The sequence below is a fragment of the Pangasianodon hypophthalmus genome, chromosome 10 (assembly GCF_027358585.1).
Source record: "Pangasianodon hypophthalmus isolate fPanHyp1 chromosome 10, fPanHyp1.pri, whole genome shotgun sequence".
In the NCBI taxonomy this organism is placed as follows: Eukaryota; Metazoa; Chordata; class Actinopteri; order Siluriformes; family Pangasiidae; genus Pangasianodon; species Pangasianodon hypophthalmus.
Window position 1 is genome coordinate 15,935,431 of NC_069719.1, and position 26,054 is coordinate 15,961,484.

The 26,054-nt window shown below is 39.0% G+C and overlaps 2 protein-coding genes across 8 annotated transcripts in view; one reads left to right on the forward strand and one right to left on the reverse strand.

Moving 5' to 3' along the window:
* isca2 (iron-sulfur cluster assembly 2) overlaps window positions 1–3,752 on the forward strand; it is a 3,861-nt gene extending 109 nt beyond the window's left edge. The window contains exons 1-4 of the mRNA XM_026934209.3: window positions 1–49; window positions 571–721; window positions 2,005–2,120; window positions 3,165–3,752. The exon at window positions 1–49 is cut by the window's left edge and continues 109 nt beyond it. Coding sequence (XP_026790010.1) covers window positions 1–49; window positions 571–721; window positions 2,005–2,120; window positions 3,165–3,339 — 491 coding nt within the window. The 3' untranslated portion in view covers window positions 3,340–3,752. The remainder of the gene's footprint in view (window positions 50–570; window positions 722–2,004; window positions 2,121–3,164) is intronic.
* A 727-nt stretch (window positions 3,753–4,479) lies between these two features.
* Window positions 4,480–26,054, reverse strand: part of eml5 (EMAP like 5) — a 47,665-nt gene continuing 26,090 nt past the window's right edge. Inside the window, exons 14-44 of one of the 7 annotated variants that reach the window (XM_026933954.3) lie at window positions 25,790–25,976; window positions 25,436–25,541; window positions 24,731–24,824; window positions 23,393–23,493; window positions 23,060–23,253; window positions 22,820–22,931; window positions 22,595–22,722; window positions 19,426–19,567; window positions 18,700–18,852; window positions 18,193–18,324; window positions 17,885–17,973; window positions 17,465–17,641; window positions 17,047–17,248; window positions 15,921–16,047; window positions 14,088–14,102; window positions 13,468–13,476; window positions 13,159–13,237; window positions 12,577–12,706; window positions 12,380–12,478; window positions 12,025–12,045; window positions 10,708–10,881; window positions 10,390–10,598; window positions 9,826–9,983; window positions 9,396–9,510; window positions 8,658–8,846; window positions 8,252–8,424; window positions 7,690–7,852; window positions 7,366–7,469; window positions 6,817–6,970; window positions 6,227–6,327; window positions 4,480–5,798 (exon numbers count right to left, since the gene is read on the reverse strand). In XM_026933954.3, coding sequence (XP_026789755.1) covers window positions 5,762–5,798; window positions 6,227–6,327; window positions 6,817–6,970; window positions 7,366–7,469; window positions 7,690–7,852; window positions 8,252–8,424; window positions 8,658–8,846; window positions 9,396–9,510; window positions 9,826–9,983; window positions 10,390–10,598; window positions 10,708–10,881; window positions 12,025–12,045; window positions 12,380–12,478; window positions 12,577–12,706; window positions 13,159–13,237; window positions 13,468–13,476; window positions 14,088–14,102; window positions 15,921–16,047; window positions 17,047–17,248; window positions 17,465–17,641; window positions 17,885–17,973; window positions 18,193–18,324; window positions 18,700–18,852; window positions 19,426–19,567; window positions 22,595–22,722; window positions 22,820–22,931; window positions 23,060–23,253; window positions 23,393–23,493; window positions 24,731–24,824; window positions 25,436–25,541; window positions 25,790–25,976 — 3,874 coding nt within the window. In that variant the 3' untranslated portion in view covers window positions 4,480–5,761. Of the gene's footprint in view, window positions 5,799–6,226; window positions 6,328–6,816; window positions 6,971–7,365; window positions 7,470–7,689; window positions 7,853–8,251; window positions 8,425–8,657; window positions 8,847–9,395; window positions 9,511–9,825; window positions 9,984–10,389; window positions 10,599–10,707; window positions 10,882–12,024; window positions 12,046–12,353; window positions 13,580–14,087; window positions 14,103–15,920; window positions 16,048–17,046; window positions 17,249–17,464; window positions 17,642–17,884; window positions 17,974–18,192; window positions 18,325–18,699; window positions 18,853–19,425; window positions 19,568–22,594; window positions 22,723–22,819; window positions 22,932–23,059; window positions 23,254–23,392; window positions 23,494–24,730; window positions 24,825–25,435; window positions 25,542–25,789; window positions 25,977–26,054 lie in introns of those variants that run through there. The other 6 variants (XR_003403876.3, XM_053237822.1, XR_008302567.1 and 3 more) reach the window with 6 other exon arrangements.

Consider the following 26,054-nt stretch of genomic DNA (forward strand, 5'->3'; position numbering starts at 1 on the left):
GAGTACTGGTGATAAGTGCATTCAAAACAAGAGCATGGAACGCTATAAAGTAGGTTGTTACCTAAATGGCAGTTTGGAAAAGTTGCCCCGGGATAAAAAGTACAGATTAAATAGCCGTGGTCTACTCAAGCTTGTTAATGTTTACGTTTTGAATAAGAGTGTCGAGTCATCCTTCTGTGCTGTTAGCTCTGCTAGCGCGCCACTGCTGCTGGATGCTAGTTACATTAGCAGCGCCAGTCAAGGGCACTAAAGCTACTCACTGACATGCATTTATATCATGCAATGTGAAAGGCTGGTTTAACTAATAAATATCTTAATAAATATCTTAATAACTAATAAATATCTTATACATAATCTCTAAGGGCTGTAGTGCATGTGCGCATTTGTTTACGTTTGTAATGTCTTATCACATTAGGCGTTTCTCACACACAACTGTGTGTGTTTTTCTATAACGTTCATTGTAAGTTGTACTGAAGTTCCTCCTGGTTCCCCCCTGAGGCTCAGCCGTTTATATGAACACTCATTAGATTCCTGTACAGTTGACTAACAGCTTCTGGTTTTGTTTTGCAGTGTGTCTTCAGCAGGACTGAGACCTTCGCAGACATGTCATGAGTCCCCTCTTGTCTCCACACTGTGTTACAGCAGCAGCTCCTCTCAGGGACAGCAGGTCTCCTCCAGTCCCACTGAGAATAAAGTACATCTTAGTGATGCGTGTGTCAAGGTCTGTAAATCCTCACGCTATCTTATGATACAGCAGCATCAAAATGTGGCTTTTTTATACTTTGAATTTCATAAATATCTATTTCTTTTCTGTAGAGATTCACGGTGTGCCACAGATAAATAACTGCAAATAATTGTTTGGGAATCCTTTCACGTAGATCAACACTAACCAATGAGTTGACTCTTCTGACTAGCACATGGCTCATTGCCGGCTTTTCCCCTCAAACCTGGGCCAACTTGTTGGTCTTTGCCTGTTTATTCATCTTCATTGGATTGGATCCGGAGCCTATATCAGTATGACTTTAGTGGTGTAGTTGGGAATGCACTCTGGATGGGATGCTAGTTCATTGCAGACCAATGCATACACATATTCACACATTCATTAACACCTATGGGGCATATTTAGCATAGCCAATCCAGCTACCAGCATGTTTTTGGGAGCTAGGAGGAAACCAGAGAGCCCAGAGGAAACCAACACAGACACAGGGTGAACATACAGAGACGACAGCAACGCTACCACTGTGCTGCCTCTAATTTTTTTCAGTAAACTAAAAAATAGGTTGTTTTGTGTTTTTAGAAAAAAAAAAGCCTAAACCAGCAAGGTGCTTTGATAAATAAAATAAGCATTCCAGCATTCTTATTATTGTGCCTGTTGTGTCCACGCTTCACTTTCATTAATGTACAATCTGAACAAGATTCGCGTCCATTTATCCAACGTTGACCTAAAAGAATCGACTCGTTCGTGAACAACACATGACTACGAAGCACACAGTTATGAGCAGAACAGCCACAGTGAAACTTGTTGTAGAGTATATTTATGTATATTTGAAATCAAAATAAATGCATTAAGAGTTAATGCTTTTTTAACTACAGCAAAATCAACAATACAACCATCATTTAAGAAAGTGTGACAGGAAGGTTTTACTTTATTTTACAGGATATATTTATAGTGTTTGAGTCAAAGACAGTATGCTGTACAAGTATCTTTAAATGTTTGCTAACACCATGAAACATAAATTATGCACAAAGCAGAAAAGCATAGTGAACAGCTGGAATATTGCCTCTTTAGAGTGGCTATAAAGTGAATTTTGTCGTGAAAGTGACATTATTTTCTCATAACCCAACATTTTGGCGAGCTTTTCCTCTGCAGACAAATATTGTTGTTCTAAAGGTTGAAACCAAATCAGGTTTAGGTGGCACAGGCACACCCTGGCATAATCATGGCTATGATGTATATAAAAAAGCCATGTAGAATCTTTAGTATGAAGCATGTTTTGTGTGCAGAGGCTGAGTGAAATCATGCAGAAGGGAGAATATCTGAGGATCCAGGTGGAGGGTGGAGGCTGCTCTGGGTTCCAGTACAAGTTTTCTGTGGACACTGTCAAAAATGAAGACGACAGGTAACGCCATCATGCACTCACAGGCAGACACTCTTAGCTGATAACGCAGTTTTTGTCAAGAATTTGTGCTTGACAAGGGTTTTGATATAGTAAGCAGCTTTTAAAGGAATACTCCAGTATTTTCAGTCCTATTCTTATTCATTGCACGTGAAGTGTACATGTGATAATACAGGCTATCATTTCATTTCCCACTCATTTCACATTTTTCACTACTGAGGAATAAACAGGAAACCTGTTTACTTGAAACTCTCTTATAATGAAGGGTAGTTATTTACTTTGTTCTATAAAAATTTAAAATTATGCACCAAACAGTTCAATTTACAGTGTAACATTAATCATCTTAGGATGGCAGATGTGTGAGAAAATCTTTTACCAAAAATGGATTAATTGAGTTTTGTCCACCACACAGTAAGACAGAATTCCAGTTTTGTGCTGTCCATGCAGACATCGGACCAACATGACTACATCAGTAGCACATCATAATTTCAATTTTTCCCTTTGGAGAAAGTGTTTTTAATGATTTGAGCTTAATTTTCAAATACCTTTGACTGAATAATTCATGAAAATGTTCTTTATTCACAGAGTTAAACCAACTGCATGTGAGCATCAAGTAAACTCCACTAATTTCTCAATACAGAGAAAAGAGTTTATATTTATTTATTGTAATTGCACATGCACCGCTTCCAGATTAGATTAAGAAATGCTGGAGTATTTCTTTAATGAAAAGAAGTTGTACTTGATACATAGGATTTCTAATAGTTTTAGCCATTTTTAAATGGGGCATTTCATCAGTAAGTGCCCTTGTTTTCATAAAGGGGCAAATAATTAAAAAATGCAGACCATAGTATATCAGGGCACAGTGTTTGTGTCTAATTAAGCATGTTGTTTCAGTATTGTAAACTGTATTTTAAACTGCAGGGAAAAATGCTAAGATCACAGGTCTTGTATTGCACGACGGTCAGGCCTTGATTGATTTTTGAATGATCACTTGACCAGGTGAAGAAGGAATTTAGCCTCTGTGTCTGTGTCTTTGCACTCCTGCAGGGTTTTTGAGCAGAACGGCGTGGGTGTGATAGTAGACCAGGACAGTCTGGAGTTTGTGAAAGGAGCAACGCTTGACTTTAGTCAGGAGCTCATCCGCTCTTCTTTCCAGGTGCTCAGGAACCCGCAGGCAGAACACGGCTGCTCTTGTGGCAGCTCTTTCTCTGTCAAAGTTTGAAACTTGTTTCTGCATTACAAACATTTAGCAGTGGCTTTCAGTTCCAGTTCCCCTTTTTTGTTTATAAACATCGTGTAATAGAGGAACTAACAGGAGTTAAATGAAGTGTGTTAGAGAACACAAAACATTGAGTCAGAATTGAGAACCAGTGATATCCTCTCATTAAGTCGAGCCACACCTTAATGTTTTTGTGGTGTTTTTCCTCACACACATGAATAGAACCAAACCAGTGTGAAATATTGTGTTATTTTATGATTTGAGGGTGTTGTCATTAAACATGCCCGGACATGTTTGGATTTAATATTGGAGATCACTAAAATATCACAATGTCTTTTCCTTCAAATTGTACATATAGATTGTAAATAGGATATAATAATAAAATAAATATATTAAGTGCTACGTTCTTTAAAATATCTTTGCCTGTTTCATATTAGAAAAAATGAAATATATTCATGTTGTGTTTACAGCTAGCTATTATGTACTCCGAGCTCTGTGTGTGAGAGTGTGTGTGTGTGTGTGTGTGTGCATGCATGCTCTACTGTGTAGGCTACTTTTAGTGCTTGAGACTTATTTAACTCTATCAATTGTCAGTGTAACTGTATTTATACTGGTTGCGTGTTCAGTTTATTCAAAATATACTCCATATGCACCAGTGTCCAAAAAAAACTATTGTTCCTGGAATGAATACCATGATGATGGTGGGTATGATGATGGTTAATATCTGATTAGTCAGTCATTTCATCCCCAGCTTTAATTCCTACACTGAAGATATCAGTAATTCCTGAGCAGCTATGTGCAGCGTCAGCTCCAGACATCATGCAGTTTGTAGGCTGAGGTCAAACTACAGGGTTGTTTTTAGGATCTGATAACATATCCCTGATTAAACTGTAGTTATTAGCAAATTCTTTGGATTCTAGAGGACTTCCTGAACTCAATCCCATTGAAGGTCTTTGAGCTACTTTCTTCTCACTGATTAGATCACAGTTGCAGCAGCTGCATTAACACGTCTGTGCTTTGTTTACTTCGTTGTTAGTGAGATTAGCCCTTCAGGTATTCCAGTTCACAGTTGATTACAGTGATCTAATTTCCCTTAAAATTATACCATGAATACTATATACCAGAGTATCAATCACACATTCATTATACACTCATTTTTTAATCAAATTTGACTTTTAAGAAAACATTTCACAAAAATATACAAAAGAATGCCTTTACAATTGATATTTACATTAATATCAGAAAATCAAAATATGCACTGAACACATCTTGCACTATTTATCAGTATGACAACAAATGAAATAGAAAACATTTTGCATGTTATAATCTCCATTTACTTTTATGTTTTTCTTGAGTTGGAACATTCCAGTTCAGTGATATTCAATCTGTTCATGGAAGAAACAAGTTCCTCTTTCCTAAACATGATACATGACCTTAAAAGGCTTTAGCAGCACAATGAATAATGATTTGATATGATGCAACACAGCATCAACACACATCCTCCCTTCCCATTTATTAATATTTTTTATAGACTTAATAAGAATCATCTTTTCTTTAAAAGTTTGTTCTGAGACACAAGATACAGAGCCTACATTTCTTACCTACACACACACGCACACACACACACACACACGCACACACTTTTGCACACAGAAATCACGGTTACTGCTCAAGCTAAAGATGCTACGGTTAGGAATGCCACCTACATGTGCAGGGAGGATCTGAGGTCTGATGAGTGAATACCATGTTCAAGGACGACAGTAAAGACCACTGGAGAACCACAGTGAGCAGGTCAAGTATACAGTGCATAGTATGCTTTGGCATGCTGACATCCAAGAATATAACAGCTGTGTTACATTCAGGGAGAAGGCCACAAGAGTTCTGATCGTTAATGAAAAGATTTCAGACTAAAGAACGAATACATCGAGATGTAGTAAGCGCATAAAAACAAGAGTGTGATGATGTAAAAAGGAAACTTTTAAACCAAGAGGTCCAACATATCTTAAAAAGACTGCTTTAAGGCTAATCCTGTTTTGCTTGCTACACATTTGTTAGTCATTTGATTGGAAGAAACTCGTACACACCTCAAGGAACAATGATGCAGACATACCACAAATAATTAAAAAAAAAAAACATTCCATCTTCAAACAAGGGACAGTGGGAAACACAGGGAAGGGGATACATACAGTATATTTCAGACATCACCTTGATGAGATTAGAGAATTAAATTCTCTTTTTCAGCATCAATGAGACTGAGCAGACAGTACAGTGTGGTTCAGGCAGGTGTAAAGGAGGGACTGGACGCTTGTTCAGATACATGCACCTGGTTCTGGAAACATTGGGTACTAACACCCACCAAGAGCATCCGTCCTGGACGCTCGCTCCTCTTCACTTTTCCTCGAGGCCTACAGTGGCATCGAGTGTGTCAGTGAGGAACATGGACACACCTCCATACAAACAGACTGTTTCAGAAACAAAAAATAGGACATGTTAGAAATGAAATCCTTACAAACCATAATATGAAGTAATATCTTCTCATGATATTATAACATCTACACTTCAACAGAGAATTTCAATCAGTCTTTTTTCCTCAACCAAAATATAACCAAAATGTACTGATATATTATGATATATTTTTTGTTTTGTTTTGTTCTATGTACAAGACCAAGATGCATTCCTGTATGTAAATCATACTGGCTATTAAAGAGATTCTGATTCTGATATTCATTTCTAATCTGACCTCACTCTACAACAAAGGATGTCTTTGTATGTCAGTTTACTTCCTGCTCATCACAAGACTCTGATCTCTTGGCTGAACAGGCAGAAGTGAAATGTCTGCGGCCAACAAGAACTAAAACCACAAGCAATAAATATAAATGTTGCTAAGTACCTTCTATCGTCACCTCCAGCACTAATGACATACCGGTCCCCGTTGGTAAAGCGAATGTTGGTCACATGGGCTGAGTGGCCTAGAAAGCGCTTGTGTTTGGCCTGAGGAAAAACAGGGCTTCTGTTAAGAAGCATCCTTTTCACATTCACAGAAATGTGCATCGTGTGTAGAATGATGATGCAGGGTACTATAGAAGTTTGAGCATCTGAAATAGCCTACTTTTCAAAAACAAGTATTCAGACAGTCAGGACTACGTGGCTGTAAGACTAAATTGTGAAGGTCCTGTGCAGAGCAGTAGTATGACATTAAATATCAGGGAACTCTTTTAAATTTCCCTGTTCTTGTGGGGTTTTTTACTTCTACATTTTTTCTAGGTTACTTGTTGCTTCATTAATTTATATCCCATGTAACTGTAATTACTCTTATCTGCTGAATTGTTGAAACTATTAAGAACTCTACCAAGACAATCATTTACAAGAAAATTGCCATTGCCACACATTGTTACTCAACCAGCTCCCCACATTTTCATAAGCATTTTTACATTTTCAACAACAATTATGATAATATATATTTAAAAAAAAATTACTTACAAATTTCTCTGGACATGGAAAGTCGAACAGCTTTACCATCCCAAAGTCATCACCTGTGACCACGTTGAGGCCGGAATGGGAAACACAGGCGCATGTTACATCGGCTTTATCTGTGTTGCGGGACCAGATTCCCACCACCTCATCCCCCAGAACACTGCACACAGACAGATAAAAACCAAACAGCAGTTTACAGTGATCAGGATGTGTATGATGTGTTTACTGTTAAGTGTTTACTTTTGCTTCTAGGTATATGATGTAACACTTGCTGCTGATTAATTCATTTGAAATATTATAAAAGTCTCAACTGACTTGAAATGGAAGATAACAATAATTCCAGACCAGGCTTTCCAAAGGGATTATAGAGGGAAGGAAGAGACATGATGTAATTCTGTGTCTGGACTGTTCGACCAGTGTGCAACACAGCTCTCTGATCAATGAATACTATATCACTGAAGCTTGAATAAAAGTCCACAGTCACATTTTAAATATAACGGAGGCAGCAGTCATTTGTTAACTGAAATGAGAGCACTGCAGTGTTCTGTGAGTTACCTTGTCCAGGTGGCCCAGGTGATTCTGTCTATGACTGCCTGCTCTGTCACATGCTTTCCAGAAGGCACTTCATAAACCAGCCGTTTATAAGCACCAGTGGACAACTACAGGAAGCAACACAGGAAAATGAATATATTTTAAAGAAGGGCATGTAAGTCCTATTCCTCTCTGTCGTAATTAATTACAAAGGAAGACAAATGAGATGTCCAAGAATGTCTCATCTGTGTCTGTTGTGAGTAGGGAATATAATAAAATGTTGAACCAAGACTGCAGTTATCAGCAGAAACAAAACTATTAAATGTGCACACACACGTAAGGGTGTACCTGTATATAACAGCTATCAGCAGAAAAGTCCATCTGAATGACAAAGCTTGGGATGTCTCTGCAGCAGTTAATGCGGTTCAGCTGAGGTCCCAAGGTCAGGTCATAGAAATCTACAGCATTCTCACTTGAGCCAACAGCAAGGTAGCGTGAATCTGGACTGAACCTGTTGAGGAACACAGGGGGTTGTGGTCACCTCACTTACATACCCATGACGCTTTCCTTTAAAGATGCAGTGAGAAAATTTTAGTTTACAAGGTAAACTACAAAAAAAAAAAAATCATCATTTAGCGTTTCATAATCTCAATCTACTTGGACAACGTTAGATACAAAGTTAGGTGTAAACATGCAAAACACTGACATGCCAAATAATGCTATGCAAAAATGGTATAGAAGGCCTAGGAAGCAACTTTATGAATTCCATTTGTTTTATTTATTGTTTTAATTATTATGATTTTCCACAGCAGATCATGTGTTCTTTCCACAACAATACTATTTGACAATGTTGTCTGTTTAACACTGCAGTGTTTGTGTTACTGAGTAGCACAGAAGGTTCAAGTCTAACCTGATATCCTGGATGGCAGTGCGGCGATCTCTCTTTTTGCCCCAGATCTTCAGGGACGTTACAAGGAGGATGATGAACTCTCCATTCTTCATGCCGATTGCCACCATATCACCCTCAGGACTATAGCTGACAGTGCGTGCAGGATGACCCAAGTTCACCTTATTCAGCATCTTCTGTTTTTGGCCCATAGGAGAACAGCACTCTTAGTGTTATCAGATATTTAACTGATAAAAGATACTTATTCAACTGTTGATGACATTTTGCTGAATTCTTCTCAGTAACTGGTGCTGTATCAAAGGTACTGCATTCTAATGAGCTCACACTGCACTGGATTAAGTTGATGCTTTGAGGGTATGTGTGTGTGTGTATTTGTGTTTGTGCACGTGTGACTGTCTGAAGTTGTTACCCTCTCAGGAATGTCCCAGAGGCGTACTGTGCCGTCCTCTGCAGCAGACAGAAAAACGTCTCGTGTAGGGTGAGCTCCCAGTCCCCAGATGGGGCCGTCCATGTGGCCATTCACAAGGATGTTACAGGCTGCATTCTTCTCCCCTACCTCAATGATCTCTGCATTCCGTGTGCCCACAAGGATTTTACCCTACACAAGACAACAGAACGACAAATTATTAAGGAATGGCAATGGCAGAAAATCTTCTCTGTCTCCATTCAAAATATGTATAGGATGGTTTGAGAATGAATATTTAGGTTCAAAAACCCCAAGACATACTCGAAACTTGTGAAATACTTTTTGGGCCAGAACTCTCTAATAGAAATGTAATGGTGCTGGATGCAATTTAATGCCATATTTTTTTATTTTTTGATCCACTGACACATGCCATGAAATTGTGTAATGTTGACACTCACACTGAACACAGGACACTACCCCCATCATGACTGTGGCTTTGATAGAATGATAGAATTGGATAAATATTGTCGAATACTATGAAAACTATAAAAAAATATATAGGCTTGGTACATTCTTAATTTCTTGGGCTTGCAGTGATGCACTTTACACTATAAGGTGTTATAAGGAAAAGGTTCTCACACTCAGTGAGCTCCTGAAAAATATATTTTTTACACAGCTAATGCTGCTAACAAAACTTTTGCCCTGTAGTAAACTTGTTGTACACATCATACTCTGTAGTACCTTGCCTCTGCAGACAGAGCGCACACAGTCGATGATCTGACCAGTCTCCAGTCTGAAAGCCCTACAGCGCTTCAGCTCCTGATCCCACAATTTCAACGCACCACCCTCCTTAGACCTGTAGGTGGCAGTGCACACACACACACACACACACACACACACACACACACACACACACACACACACACACAGAGCTGTCTTGCTATACAGTGGTTTTGTAACTAAGAATAATTTGTGGACTGTTCTGCTGGACACAGCCTTGTCTACTAAAGCATTTTATTTTTAAAAATGTCAAAAAACTGACAAAAATATGTTCAACATATCAAATAATAATACAGTCTCAAACCCACAACGTAAAAACACAGGCTCTTTACTTGTACCCAAACACTGTAACAGCATTGCAAGTGTGAAGTGAAAGAGGAAGGTGACTCACGGTCGCTCCTTGCCGCCTGTGACGATGAGGCCATCTCGCAGCGTGGTGTACATGGTGAAGACAGGACCAGTGTGTGCCTTGGCCACAATTCGTACTAGAATGTGTTCCTTCCATACACACACATCTCCACTAATGGTACCTGTAAATGTCAAGTTATTCTGAAAAGAAAACAAATCTGCACTAATCTAGTGACCTCTAAGCAAGAGAGAACAGTACAAGCAAGGCACTTTTCATTATGGTTCATTTCCTGGCAATTTCAACAATGTACACAATAATGTTTGCATGTGCATATTTTTTCAGTGTTAACAACTGCCACATTTTCTAAAGAATGTTATAGTCTAATTCATCCACAGTAGAATACATTTTTCTAGTTCATTTATTCAAGTTCATCAAATTAGAGACACCATTCTTAGCATAGTGATAAAGAAATGCTCCTTGTTTACAACAGTATACAGTATTGTTTTAGTTTGTGGCTCCTGAACAAGCCTCTTCTTCTCAGCAAACAAACCCAGTCCTGCAGATGCTGAGTAATGCCTGTGTGTAAGTATAAAGAGATATACTTACAGCTCCGAATGCCACAGACAGCATGGTCTGCATGCGGGCATCCTCGATGGAGCTGAGCACTCCTTTCTTGCTGAGCAGAGCCCGGCCAGCGAGCGTCCAGAAGCGCACATGCTTTATGCCCACAGACACAAACTGAGTGTCCGAGTCTGGCCGAAACTCAGCCACAAAGATCCGCTGTGTGTGGCCAGGGTGACTGGCCACTTTGGCACCTTGAGAACAATAAGAGAGTAGGTAATGCTGTAAGTGAATGATTCAAGGAGTGCCCTATGTAAAGACAGACAGAGTGGAGCAGGACAGAGAGAATCAGAGTTGACATACCTTCCTGCCACTTCCAGATGGTGATAGTGTGCTCAGGGTCCAGGCCGACAGAGAGGAGCAGCTTGCCAGTGGCACTGAAGCTGACTGAGCAGATGCCCCGTGAGTGATAGCTGCGCAGCACAGACAGCGTCTGCTTGTTCATGGCATCCCACACATGGATGGAAGGAGATGTGGCTGAGGAGCAGGTAGAAAATCTTGTTTAGGACTTCAGTCTACATTTGTGAAACAATTAGAATAGACTTAATAAGCCCTTAAATAAATATCTTCAAACAGGCTTAAAAGTTCATATATTACAGCAGGCTATTGTCTTGAACAAGCCACTGATCCTCTATCGGTCAGTAAAACAACTGAAATATCATTCAGGCTAAAATTCAAAATATTGTAATATTAGTATAACTATTGTAGTAAGTTGTTTCTAAATAACATATTTTACTTAACAATCTAGTCATATTAAAATTAAGTACAACATACAATACACACACACACATATATCCTAATGTTAGTAATGACATTACATGTCATTAATTTTGGTAGCTCTAACACCAGTGATATCTGATATTAGCTACTAACTACAATATGATTTTTCTGATGACTTTTTAATATGTTTGAACATATTAACTTCCTTTTAATTAAAGCCATGGCTATGGCTGCCTATGTTTTGTATTCCAGCTTAATGATGAAGTTCATCCCAAATAAAAATAAAATAATAATAAAACTTTTTATTTTCTAAAATGTTACACAGAAAACATCTAAATGAAAAACATATCACTGCAGGAAAGCAGTAATTAAGTTATTAGGTTTACGAGGCTAACTCACTTTCAACAAAAATGCCAGATACAACCTTATAATACTCAGGTCATGCTATATGATATATTGATAAAATATTGTATATATGGAAAAATATAGGTATATACTGAAACCAGCAAGTTTGTCTGGAGTGTGTAAAAGTGTACATTTGATTAGAGTCAGTAGAGGGCAGAGTTCTAGAGGAAAATAGCACCAATCCAACCCTGCACTAGATAAATAATCTGCTTTCTCATGCATCACAGCAAAATAAATCAAGTATTCAACTTCATAGTCAAACACAAAGGGGTAGGGTAATGATATTTCATCATCACCTTTAGAGTACCTTTTGACAGCATATGAAATTTTTACTGGCTATGAGTTCACTAACAGACAGCATGCTGAAGGTGCATAATGACACTGTCACAGATTCACTCTGCAGTGCCAAACTAACACAGCAACTGCGGTACTGCCTAACTGGAGCTCTGTGAAGAGTCACAGTACACATATAGAGCAGTGAATAAAATGTCTTACCTGACATATCACCAGCATCACCTGCAAAATTTCAAAGTGGTTAAAGAACATATGTAATAGGCCAACCAGATATAAACCTTATAGGCAGACATATTTCACAAAATAATACAGCAAAATTGTTGATATGTAACATAAGAGTCATTATAGTCAGAAACACTGAAGCATTACTAAAACAATCTGATTGTATCAGCGAAAAAAACTAAATTAATGTTTTTACAATTTAGTCAACACATTTTAAGACATCTGTGATCAGTAAAAAGTGGCAGAGAGATTGATGTGTCATTGATGTGTGAAAGTTCCAGGATAAAATCAGTGATGTTACCCTGGAAAATAAAGGACAGTCTCACAAACATACCTACTTGGCCAGTTGCCACCACATTGGGGAACTTGGGGTGTTGATTAATGGTGAGGCACAAAATGTCATCACTGTGTTCCATATAGAAACTCTGGCATGCTAAAAGAAACACACAAAGCACATCCTACACTGCACCGAAAAATCCCTTGTTCAGATCCCTTAGCTTGTTTTAGATGGGACCTCTTTTAAGAACGTACCTGTTGTTAAGTTAAGGACGATTCCAACTGAAGCCGTGTGGTAGATTATATCCGCCCCCTCATTTAGGTAATGCACATTGTTCCGGCAATCGTTGCCCCGGTAACCAAACACCAGTTCTAGCACCAGGTCCTGCGTTAAGAGTCAAATACGGGTTAGAGTCAGAGGTCATCTCCATGGAAATGGCAGAGAGGTTAAAGGAGTCCACTTGCAGGATGGGAGAGGACAGGCGGAGAATAACCGTACTGCAATTGAATTAAGGAAGGTTAACAAGATGAGTGAGGCTAATGCCTCTTCCTCAGGGCTGTGTATCTGGATACCACATCTCACACATCAAACAGGCCACACACTCAGACCTTGTGATAACCACGTCTGTAAATCGTTAGAATATTGTTAATGGAGGACTTTCTGTAAAAGAGCTCAAACATGACCACAAGACCTAAACTAATATTACATTGTATTAGCATAATTACATGATAAAGACTGCTACTTGATTTCTGCACTATTTATTTCTTCAGATACTCCAGCCACCCTCTACCAATTTAACATATTTTGCATGGTATTTTGCTTTACATGTCATTTACCTCAATGGGCCTTTTCTTCTTGCCCACATTGTTGGTTTGCAGTTTCTCTGGCACTGGTAAAGCCCTGCTTACTGGGGGTCTGTGCCCAAATTAAGCACAAATACAAAGAGTTAAATGTAGGACTAGCAGATGGCAGTTCTAAACAATTAGCTGAGGGTTAAGAACATGGATGTAAGAGAGGACAATATCTGGCATATCCTCATTTAGTTTAGACACATCACATTATTATGTTAGGCTGTCTAATATCAAATATCACAAGAATTTTGAATGATCATGTGACTAGTTCAGAGTGAAATGAACTAGGCTTACCTTGAGCCCCTTCAAGGAAGCATTGACAGAGAAAAGGAACACGTTAGAACCACTGTCTCTTATTTAGCTGTCAGGCAAGAGCACCAGATTGAAAGGACACAACATAGGGACACTGAAAACACAAAATACACAACAGAGAGCCCAAGCACCCATAAACTTAAGCAATTTTCTTAGTGACAGCAGATTATGTAAAGCCAGCAGCATGTGCTCTGAAACACTATGGCCCAGAGCTGGCAATGCAAGATGCATAACATACCCTGAAAAAATTAAATTACTTATATATACTTCAAATAGGTTATGCAGCATGTGGAGCAAGTACAGTTTGTGATTAGGGCCAAAGTACACCAAAGTTTTGCTGGGACTATCAGAAGTGAAAGGTGTTCAAAGTACCAGAAGAAGGGCAACCAACACTAAGCAGTACAGTGTCATCCATTCAGCTGTAGGACTAAAATCTCTTGCTGCTAATGCATCTGAAACCAGCTAACTGCTTGCACTTATTTTAATGAAAAAGGAAAAGGAGATCTAAATTTAAAAACTGTATAGATTCACAGATATTCACAATATTCACAGAGCACAACTGAAGCATTTTTTTTCTTACAGCAGCACTTAGTTCTTCTTACCTGACTACCCCCTGCCTTCATGTGGTAACAGGAAAGAGAGCAAAGTAGAGACAGACATAGAAGTGAGGATGAGAGGAAGAGAAAGACACCAGGATGCTAAATTACTCAAAGACAAAATGCTCCCCATGAAACACTACTCTTGGTCATTAAAATGGTTTTCAAAACATCCTTTAATTAGTGCCAGCTAAACAACTGATCAATACTCTGACATGCCATCTACTTTCAGCTTTAAAAAGAATCTGACTTCTCATTTCGGAAAAGAGGGGATGTTGAAATACAATCTGTTCTCACCCAAATATAAAAAAATGACCACATGATATACTGCTGTCAGTGAAGAATTTTTACAGTACTGCTGGTAAGTGGACGAGCAGCAGTGGAGACTGGTGTGCAATAAAATCACCTCCGTTACATGAACTCTTAATGAGATAAATCAATGTCTTTTGAATTCTTAAAGTGTAACTGTAGGGCTACAAGTTTTCTGTATGTGAATTATACTAATCTTGATGCAATATGAAGTTTGTCTTCAGGTTTGACAAAACCTGTTTGATATTCTCGCTAACATACAGCAGTGGTGGACTATGAGTGTGAGCTAAACATATAACACAAGAATCCAAAGAACACAGCACATTATTAATTAAAATGACTAAAAAGAAATAACAATCATTTTGTATATAGGACCTACAGTATATAAATACTTCAGAATTACATTTAAACCCTTTACAAAATAGGACTAAAGAGATTTTTATAGTAAAATATAAGAGGCAAAATGTCAGGTTGCTATGGTGCATTGACTACAACAGTGGTTTTCAAAGTGGGGTCTGTGATACAGAAAAAAAATTTAGATACAGTGATGGAATTCAGAACTCACCGTTATCAAAGTCATTATATTATATTGATTTCTTATCGTTATTAGGCAATTTGATTGGGGCCTTGGGTTTAATCCAAACAATCAACTTCAACTAATCAACTAACAACTAATGTGTTCTGTCAATGGAAAGTTCAAGAATAAAAAGGTCTATGGCTCCAATAAATAGACAAAATATTATTGTACACATTTAAATCATGTTCTTGAGATACATCTGCACTGGAATTTTACAGTTAAAGGGGTCCCTGGCTACAAAAAGTTTGAGACTAGAAACTTTAAACAGGTGCATGTATCAGAATTCTATACATATCTTTATTCCTGTACCAGTTATCAGTCATTCATGTGGCAGCAGTGCAATGCATAAAATCATGCCCTCAGTTAATGCTCATATTAAACATCAGAATGGGGGAAAAATATGGTCTCAGTGACTTAGCCTGTGGCACATTTGTTGGTGCCAGATGGGTTGGTATGAGTATTTCAGAAACTGCTGATCTCCTGGAATTTTCATGCGCAACAGTACCTACATTTTAATGGTGAGAAAAAACAAAAAACATCCACTGAGCAGCAATTCTGTGAGTGGAAATGCCTTGATGGTGAGAGAGGTTACAGAAAATAGAGCCAGACTGGTTCAAGCTGACAGGAATTCTACAGTAGTTCAAATAATCACTCTTTACAACCATGATGAGCAGAAAAGCGTCTCAGAATGCACAATGCACTTTAACCGGCCACACTGGTTTCTACTCCTGTCAGCCAAGAACTGGAGTCTGAGGCACAGTGGGCACAGGAAACTGGAAGACTGGAAACATTGCCTTGTCTTGGCATTGCATTGCTGCCACAAGATCGTCTGATTGGATAATTGCATAAAAAACAGGGGTATATAATACTATATACAACGTATCTGAAGTTTTGAAGGTAGGGTTTTACAAGGACTTGGCAACTACAACTGAAAAATGCCTCTCCTGACCTACCTTTCATCAGCTGAAGGCTCTTTTTGCTGTAAGTGGGGCTTGACCCCTGCCATGGGTCTCATATTGGTAGATAAGGCTTTGATTACATAGTTGATCTCATTCTCTCGAGTCACATCACTATCATACCCTGCAAGGAGCCAAAAGGCAGAGAGCAGAAGATGAGATGACATCGTTTAGAGTGTGACAAGCATAGAATGTCAATCAGCAATATGACTGTATCTTTTGATCATTCTGTATGGAATGTTTTTTTTTTTAAAACGAAGAGGATAATATTCTAATAATAGCTATTGTATCTATATATCTATATCTAGTAGGGATGCACCGATGTACCGGCCAATAATCAGTATCGGTCGATAAAAGCAATTATCTGCAGTATCAGACGTCAGCCAAATGTTTGAAAACAGCCGATGATCGGGTCGATTATATCCTTATCCTTACCAACTCGTACTGTGTGTGAAGAAAATGTCTCTTGTGTGGAATTACTTTGAATTGGGTGACAATGACAACAGAATTGCATGCAAGCTCTGCATTGCTAGAATTTCATGAGGTGGAACTGCAGCTAAAACTTTTAACACAACTAATCTGATTACTCACCTTAAAGCGCAACACAGCAAGGAAAATGACGAGATCGTTAAAGCATAAGCGGAGGCTGCGTCAGCTAAAAAGAGACAAGCTTCATCTCAAGGCTAACATTACTCCGTCTATAGCAAACGCACTCGACAGCACAAGAACATTCAAACCAGACAGCACAAAAGCTCGAGACATTACTCAGAGAGTAACGTAGTTTATCACCCTGGACGATCAACCATTCTCCATAGTGGAGGACATGGGCTTTCAGCGACTGGTAAAACACCTCAAGCCTCGCTACAATATCGAGTTGTCGCTATTCTTAATGTGAGTTAATGTGTTTTGTGTTTATAACTGAGACCAGTTACTCTGAAACATGGAAAACATGAGCTACAGAGAGAATAAAGTTATTATTTACATTTCTTTCAAAGTTGTGTAATTAATTAATAATTAATTTGAAACAACAAATAATCGGATATCAGTATAGGAGCAGAGATTTTGTATCGGTGCATCCCTAATATCTAGTTACAACATATAGAATTCAGTGTGTTTCTCTCACCCCCATCATCTTCACTCTCAATGTCGGATTCCTCACTATCGCACTGGCGCACCTCCCGACAGCCCTCAGTTTCGTGGCTCCAAATCATCAGAGACGTGTCAGCTCCACCCACCGTCACCAGCAGAGAATCATCATGTGTCCAACGCACATTAGTCACATGGGTGCTGTGGGCCACATATCGCTTGAACTTCGTATATTTTCCCTGATTAATAATAGAGAACATTTAACACAATTAAGTAATGATCAAGGCAAATACAAGTAAAGCACAATCAAGAGGTTTTACAACAGAAACAAAACTGCTGCTTTATAATTTAACAACCTAATCTAAAACATTAACTGAACTGTACAAAAGTAAGTTTGGTTCAACCAAATATTCCAGAACCTCCCCAGTATTTTATTTAGCATGAATTATTCTTACCTTAACAGGATACCTGAAGAGCTTTACATATCCAAGGTCATCGCCTGTTGCCAGCACCTGTCTGTCATTGCTAAGACATGCCGTTGTTACCTCAGTAACCTCGCTAACCACTGGCCAGATGCCCTCACAGGAGCTCCCCAACACACATGTCCATGTGCTCCACTCAATCTTCTCCACCTGTATATGGACACAGCACATAGATTAAAATAAAAGGCTTTTCACAATCACAAGCCAGCAAGGTAAGTTCCTGCGATAATGCGCTAGTGATCTTAAGTGCAGCCCAATTCCTTGTCTCCAAATTTAGACCTACACTAATGAAAAATGGGCCATGTTCTTGCCCTTATGAGTGCCCTTACTCCATTTAGACCTGAGATAAGAGCAAGTTACAGTAACCACAACAATACTTTGAGCATCTCTCACCTCTATGGCAGGAATGGTTTGCTTCTTCCCACGAGGGGCCTCAAAAAATAGCTGCTCCTTAGATGCAGTGTTGACCTGCAAAAGCTTCCCTGATGAAAGAAGGCAAAGCTATTATAAAGACTCACAACACAAAGCCTACAAAAGAGTCATTTTGAGTAAAGAATACACAAAAGCAAGCAAACAAAAAAAGATATACAACGCATAAATAGTACAACAGACTAAGTTTGCTTTGTTTATGATATTCAGTAACACCTGCTTATACTATATTATTCTTTATTTATGTCTATATCTTGTAGTTTTTGTCTTACCTCTTTTGTCCCAGTCCAGGTGAGTGATATAGTTCATGGAGCCTTTACATACACCCACTCTCTTGCTGCTCATCACATTGTATATATCCACAAACGTGTCACCTGAGGCTACTGCCAAATATTTCCCAGCACCTGTGGCAAGTGGACCCATTTATCAACTCTAATTCATTCTCATTACCATACTAATTTTTATCACTAAATTTCTAATCACAATACGTGAAAGGGCAAATTCAACCAGCACTATCACGGTAAATATGTCACACACAGTTGACTGTCAAATTTCTCATCTTCTATAATCCAGTCAGTCTGAAAACTTTCTTTGTTTCTTTGCAAACCCGACCTAGTCTTATTTTGAACTTTTTCACTTTTGAAAGCCTTGCAGTCTGACAGGGCCTCTATTTTCAAATTCAAACCCTGACAGACACTATTTGTGGCTCAACTCAGAATAGACTCAGTACTCAGTACGATGTGTCTGGCTTTTATGCCGGCTCCAGTGTGCTGACTTACCAGGAGAGAAGCGGATATCGGAGATGATGTCCTTGCGGTGGTGGAATGACACCAGGTCCTCCAAAGTGTCTGCATTAACAATAAGGAAGCTGCCATCGTTTAGACCTACTGCCAGAGCCTTGCCATCCGGAGAGAAACAGCAGCAGCGACCACCTGCAGTTAAACAAACGCAGTCACTACATGCTAATCACCACTTTCTGGCTTCAAGTACTAACAACAATAATGGATTTTTCAATTGCTTAAGGCTTTTGGAGAGCCAGTAACAATAAAGCATCCTGAAAATACTAAGCTTAGAATGTGAAGAGACTAGATTAGCTGTTAGGGAAATGACAAATAAATTCAGCCTTATCTAATTCTACAGAAATGACAGTTCGAAGATGATCTTCTCACAATAATTTGATTACACTGCTTCGGTCGATCATTCTTGCATGGCTGTTTTCATAGTGCAGCATAAAATTAATGCCACTAACTATTCAGGAACTTTTTTTGCTACAGAAACTTTCGTAAGTGCCTCTGTCTTCAAGTAATCAATATGTTTTTAATAATAATTGCCATTTTTAAGAGCATATTTTGATATATAACAATTTTTGGTACCTTCAAACAACAGGCTTACTAAAGTACTCATGATTCCATGCTCCCTATGAATATAAACTACTCAAACTATTGCAGTACTGGTCAGATACAGCACTCACTAAAGCTTTTAATGTAGACAAAGCCCCAGCCTACCTTTCTTGAGTTTGCGTACAGCGAGCATGCAGTGGCTGGGAGAGAGGTCCCATATACGCAGGGTCTTGTCATCACTCACAGTGGCACACAGCGGCAGGTGAGGGTGGGTGGCCAAACCCCATACTTCTCCCTCCATATGACCCTGGCCACCCAAAACAGGTGACCCACTTCAGTTCACTTAGCACACACCATGATTAATGCCCATATATAACACACTCTCTCACTGGAAAAGTTAGTGCTGCGTTACCAAAAATCACTGCAGCATATCGATCATAGTTGCATGGTAGAGAGAGAGAGTTCAAAGTGATGCACTCTCTAGCATATAACAAAGAGTTATGAGGCTCTACAATACTTTTCGGAATCCAGGCCCAAAGCAGTGGCTTAATTTGGACAGAACATAACAAATCAAGACATATAATTGGAACACACAGCCAAGTCTCTAGAGACCTATTGAGCAATCCACTTGAACTAGCATTGAAAGGCATTTTTTTCTCTCTCTTTGATGAATAGCAACAACAAAACAGTCAAAGGAAGATGCTGAATTGGCTAGAGACCTGTGATTGATTTGCTGACTAAAACTCTTTAATAAACATTGGTTACACTGCAGTAGTCATCTTAATTAAAGAAATCCAAACTCATGTATATGGCATATTTTCTTTTTAGAACTGAAACACTTTGGAAGCCCAAATTAGCACTGTTCAGAAAGTACACCTGTTTAGGACCTAGCTACAGAAACACCTGCCTGCCTCTGCAGTTTTTCCAGTCAAAAGCTAAATAACACTATCAAAATCTAGCAGAATGTTAATAAAACACTAACTATGATGTTGTGATGTCCTGACAAATAAACTGTATTATTTGAAATGTGATATCATTCAGTGTATGTCTTAGAATTACTCTGGGCACTTACAGGTATGTGTTAATTGTAACATATACTTTACATGTTCCTCATTCATTCTAGGCATACAGTAAACTGTTATCTAAAAGGCTATATTGTCTATCAGGACAATAAATGACTTAGACAGTAAAAGCCCAGGTGTATACACTCACTGAGCACTTTATTAGGAACACTATACTAATATTGCTCTCAAACCAGCCTCAGTTCTCTGTGGCATGGATTCCACAAGATGTTGGAAACATTCCTTTGAGATTCTGGTCCATGTTGACATGATTGCATCACAATTCCTGCAAATTTTTCAGGTGCATTTTCATGCTGAAAATCTCCCGTTCTACCACATCCCAAAGCTGTTCTATTGGATTCACTGGATTGGACTGTTGACACAAGGCAGGTGGGGTCCATGGATTCATGCTGTTGGCGCCAAACTCTGACTCTACCATCTCTGTGCCTCAAGCAGAAATCGAGATTCATCAGACCAGGCTACATTTTCCAGTTTCAACTGTCCAGTTTTGGTGAGACTGTGCCCACTGTAGCCCTGGCTTTCTGTTCTTGGCTGACAGAAGTGGAACCAGACTTGGTCTTCTGCTGTCGTTGCCCTTCTACCTCCAAGTTCGATATGTTGTGCATTCTGAGATGCTTTTCTGTTATGGGGAGGGCTCGGTACAAAGGTGGAAAAAGTACCAAGCTAGGCCCACTATCCAGATGGATAAAGGATAGGACATAAAAGAACCTAAACGCAGCTCTGGGGTGAAAAGAAGAACGTGTGTGGCTTAGAGGTAAGCTTGACTGATGCCGCCAGCAGTGGGGTGCGAACCGAGAACGTTGTGTGCCCTACTCCATTATGCTAACACCCTAAAGAGGGCGGTGAGCCGCCTCGAAAGCCCCGGCACACTCTCTGCGTGTCTTGCAGCGAGATGGAGAACAATCTCTGCACTGGCAAAATAAATAGCCAGAACAAACAGTCGTGAAAGCGAGGGAGCCGCCTTCCCTTGTCATGACGCCAACAAGCATTCAGCGAGGATTATTCCTCGCTGAACCGTGATGCTTAGAGTGGTTATAAATAAATATATATATGGACACTAGAGAAGCCTAATTTTTCTGCACACCACAACTGTACAGAGTAGTTATCTGAGTTACTGTAGCATTCTATCAGCTCGAACCAGTCTGGCCATTCTCTGCTGACCTCTCTCAACAACAAGGCATTTCTGCCCACAGAACTGCCGCTCATTGGAGGTTTTCTTTACTGCACCATTCCGAGGAAACTGTACAGACTGTTGTGTATGAAAATCCTAGGAGATCAGCAGTTATGGAAATACTCAAATCAGCCTGGAACCAACAATCATGCCACGGTCAAAATCACTTAGATCACAGTTTTCCCCATTCAGTTGGTTGATGTAAACATTACCCGATTCTGGCCTGTATCTGCATGGTTTTATGCATTCCACTGCTGCCACACGATTGGCTTATTAGATAATTGCGTGAATGAGTAGGTGTACAGGTGTTCCTAATAAAGTGCTCTGTGAGTGTATATGGCATGAATGGTAAAATCTCTGAAAGGCCTTGTTTCTCTTTAACAAAGAGAAAGTAATGTAAATAAAGAGTGAAAGTAGAGTGAAGTATTTTAGTGTATATGAGCTGTATGACATTCAGGAAAAATGAACTGAAAAAAACACAGCCCTTCCACTTACCTACCTACTGTGTCATCATTCCTTATATACATATGGTTTATTATAATTTAAAAATAACTTTAACAAATTTCTTTATTTCTGGGACTGTTCTCTGTTTGACATTGTGAACTCTACCATACATCTTTACTTGACACGCAATGTGCTCTTTTCACTGTATAGTACTCTACAGTACTTTAGTTCCCTGAAACATATTTATCACCTAGCAGTGCATGCAATTTATCACCCTGATTTAGTTCAATCTTACTATTTGATGTGTACTACTTTCCACTGTAGTGCTGAAATGAATCTTGTATTAATTGTTGCAGTAATAACTTTATCTAATGGCTTTATCTAATACACACGACAAAAAACTGAATATATTTAGATGTCCTAAAACTTATACTAATTTCTCTAATTAATTACAGATAAGCTACACAGAAGCATCAACAATAGACATTGAGGTTACATAATAAGAGAATGTGCTCTTAACATTTCAACAATGATTAACTAAAATAAATAAATAAATCATCAAAAGCATCATTAGCACTAATTATAAGATGTGTTAGTTAGGAGAATGAGAGAGAAATGGCTATGCATAGCTCTATACCTGGACTAAGAGAATGATAGGTCCAGTTTTGTCCACCTCCAGAATCTCTCCATTCTTCGTTCCTACAAGTATGTGTCCATGTCCCAGAGATATGGCACGAATGGAGGGGTTGTCTTCCAGTAATAATCCTACACAGAGAGAATTCATCATGAGAAGCAATATAGAAGAATTTTCCTAGGCTACGCAGGTCACTGCTAAGAGGTGCTACGAGTCTCACAGACTCACCTTTGGACCCTGGGGCAAGCACAGATCTCTTAATAGCATATGTCTTGAGGCACCTCTCAAATGTGTCATCCCACAGAGCAACTATTCCATCTTTCCCACCAGTCACAAACCCCTATGTGTTGGGACAATGAAAACCATTATTCATTGCTACAGCACTAATAAAACATGACAGCTCCTGTATGTTGTTTTCAATAAAGCTTCATGAGATTACCACTTCATGCTGTCATTTGTCTCTAGTACCTTTTCTAGAGCATGCATGCTGAAGACTGGTCCATCATGAGCTTTAACTGTCTTCACTAGGAACATGTCCCTCCAGATGCAGATGTCTCCAGTGCATGTCCCAGAGAACACCATCTCCTCTGTCCAGCCATATACTGCGCACATCATGGTCTCAGTCTTCCCTATGCTGCCTTTCTTCCCAATCAGACCTCCACCTATGATAGCACAGGACCATGCTCAAAAATATCTTGTATAGATATAGTACTATATTACATATTACATATTGTAATATAGTAATTATTACAATTAAAGAACTTTATTTGCCTTTAGTCCAAAACAAATGTTTAGTATTACCTGCTTTATGCCAGAACTTCATGTGCTTCACCCCAGCAGTAATGAGCTTATCAGGCATATATGGATTGATTTTAACAACAAATATCTTGTCCTTGCTCCCCCTGTATAAAGAAACGAAGAAAGATTTCAAAGACACATCACAGAATCACTAGGACAAATTTTCATAACATTAGGCAGATATCTTCATATTCGATTGTCAGTTTCAAAAAGTCACAGAATAAATCTGCTCCCTGTCATAACAGAGAAGTGTAAAAGTTCATGGGTGCCATAGCCTGGCTGTAATTGAGCTGTCTGCTGTGCCATTTTCACTGTCTGAGTCCCAGCCACCAAGACAGCCATGTGGAGCTGAGAGAATAGAGACTGCTGTCTCACTCCCCACATTAGGCCCTGTCAAAGAGCAGGCAGAGCGTTGAGCAGCGGCTACACTGTCAGAGCCTATTTACATCCACCCGCCTCTCAACCCTCACCAGAGCCCTGTGGTGCAACCAAGTCATGAGCTCCTTTACTACTGAGATATAAAAAATTTGGAGTTGGTGAGGAGGAGTAAAATTGTTTTAAAACACTATTCTGTACCTTGTATATGTAATTACATTAATACATCAAATTCAGACTATACACAATTCCCAGCAAAACATTTACTATTAATAGATCCATCACATGAAAACAATTATTAGTCAGATGCTATTTTCAGGAGCAATGAAAAAGACAGCAGCGCCTGATGGGTTAAATATACTTTTGACTGACCTATAATTACTAAGCTGCAACTGTTGAGTGTGTTATGACAGGAGGCTTAGAAGGGTTATTTCCTGGTTTAATGGCTCATGAATAAGCATTGAGTCTCAGCTCTCCACATTCATCATGCGAAATAGAGTAGCAAGTTAACCACCATGTCTGACTGAGACAGAATGGGCTATAAGAAAGAATGGGCTATACGGGAATGGAGCAAAAAACAGCTGTTACTGGGAATTAAACATTAAGATAATGGAAATTGTAACAGTATGTTAATGGAAAATAATCTGGATTATCTAACCTATGTTCTATAAAAATTCACTTTTCATGCAAAATTAAGGTCATAAAAATGGGCATATGCTACATGACAAAATCAAAATAGATTTCAAAAATGGAGAGCACTTTTTTTTGCACTTAGATTCAATTTTTGTTTTTTAACGGATTTTCATCATAAGGACCCAAAAACTAGAGTATTAAGTCACACACATACTGCAGCCTGCAGGACATGTTTGTTCTATTGTATACACACAAAAAGCATACCAATTAAGTTAGCAATTCATAATCGTTGTTCTCATAACTCTGTGATCATAATGAGAAAAGGTGGCTAACCGGAAAGCTGAGAGCTTCTCTCCTTTCCTCCAGTCCCAAAGCACAATGGTGTGATTGTCATCCAGACCCACTGAGGCCAGTCGCTTTCCATCCGCTAAAGACAGACAAACAAACAGACAGATACAATATCAACAGTGACACTAACAGTAACACAGCAGTGTAGTTCATTATATAATCTATGCCTTGTTTTCATGTAATGAATGTAACAAGATGTCACCACAAATACATTATGACAGTAAGTAAGGCGTGAGGGAATTTGCATCATTCGGTATTTAGTCACACGCATAATTAAAATGTGCAACGTATTACACATGGAGCACATGACTAAAGAAAATGATGTACACAAAGCTTAAATCATTTTTCAGACCAGGCTTTCTTCACATCCCATGCTCCTCTCTCATGCAGAGAGTCTGCTGCTATTTCCAGCTAGCAGACATGCAGGCAGGAGACAAAGAACTCACAGTTTAACAGTATTACTGAGAGTCTCTGTAGCGTATCAGTAAAAGTCTTATTTTAGAGCTGAAATAGCTCACTAAAGCTGTTACTTCATTAAAAGTCATACACTTTTAGATGGAATCAAAATAGGTTCAAGTACTTAAGTACTTAAATTAGAACCTAAAAGGCAAATCTAGTATTAAAAGATGATTTAATGAATCACTGCTATATGTAATGCTTATAAAAACTAAATGTTCATCGTCACAGTACCTGAGAAGTCAAGTGCACACACTCCAAATTGGTGGAATCCTTTGAGAACAGACAGAGGCTTCAAAAACTCTGTTTCCCAGATGTGTATGGAAGAGTCTCTTCCCACCTGTTCAGAAATGTATGAAAATGTATGTGAATCTCAAAGATCCATATACTGGACCATATAAAACTGGACATGAACTGAAAATTAAACTGAGGTGATTCAAGTAAACAGTGGAAATAATTAGCTTTGGTAGTGTTGACACGAGAATATTTCTTATTGTGGCATAATTTCAGGATTTAATTAAAACATTGAAAAGATCCAACTACAGGATTTAATTTAAACATTAAAAAGATCCAACTACATCAACATACTTGGCCTGTAGCTACGTAATCTTTGATGGGGTGGATGGCCAGACAGAGGATGTCATCGTCATGGCCCAGGTAGAAGCGTTGTGTGTTCTGCTGTCTGTTATACACCACCCCCACAGCAGCGACATGGTACACAATCTCCCCGGTCTGAGTGTAGAACAGGTTACTCCTGCAGTCATAGCCTCGGTAACTGAAATGCAGCCGGACAGACGACACTGTGAAACGACCGTGAGCCATAGCTCCAAATAAAGCATAGGGGCGCAAAACA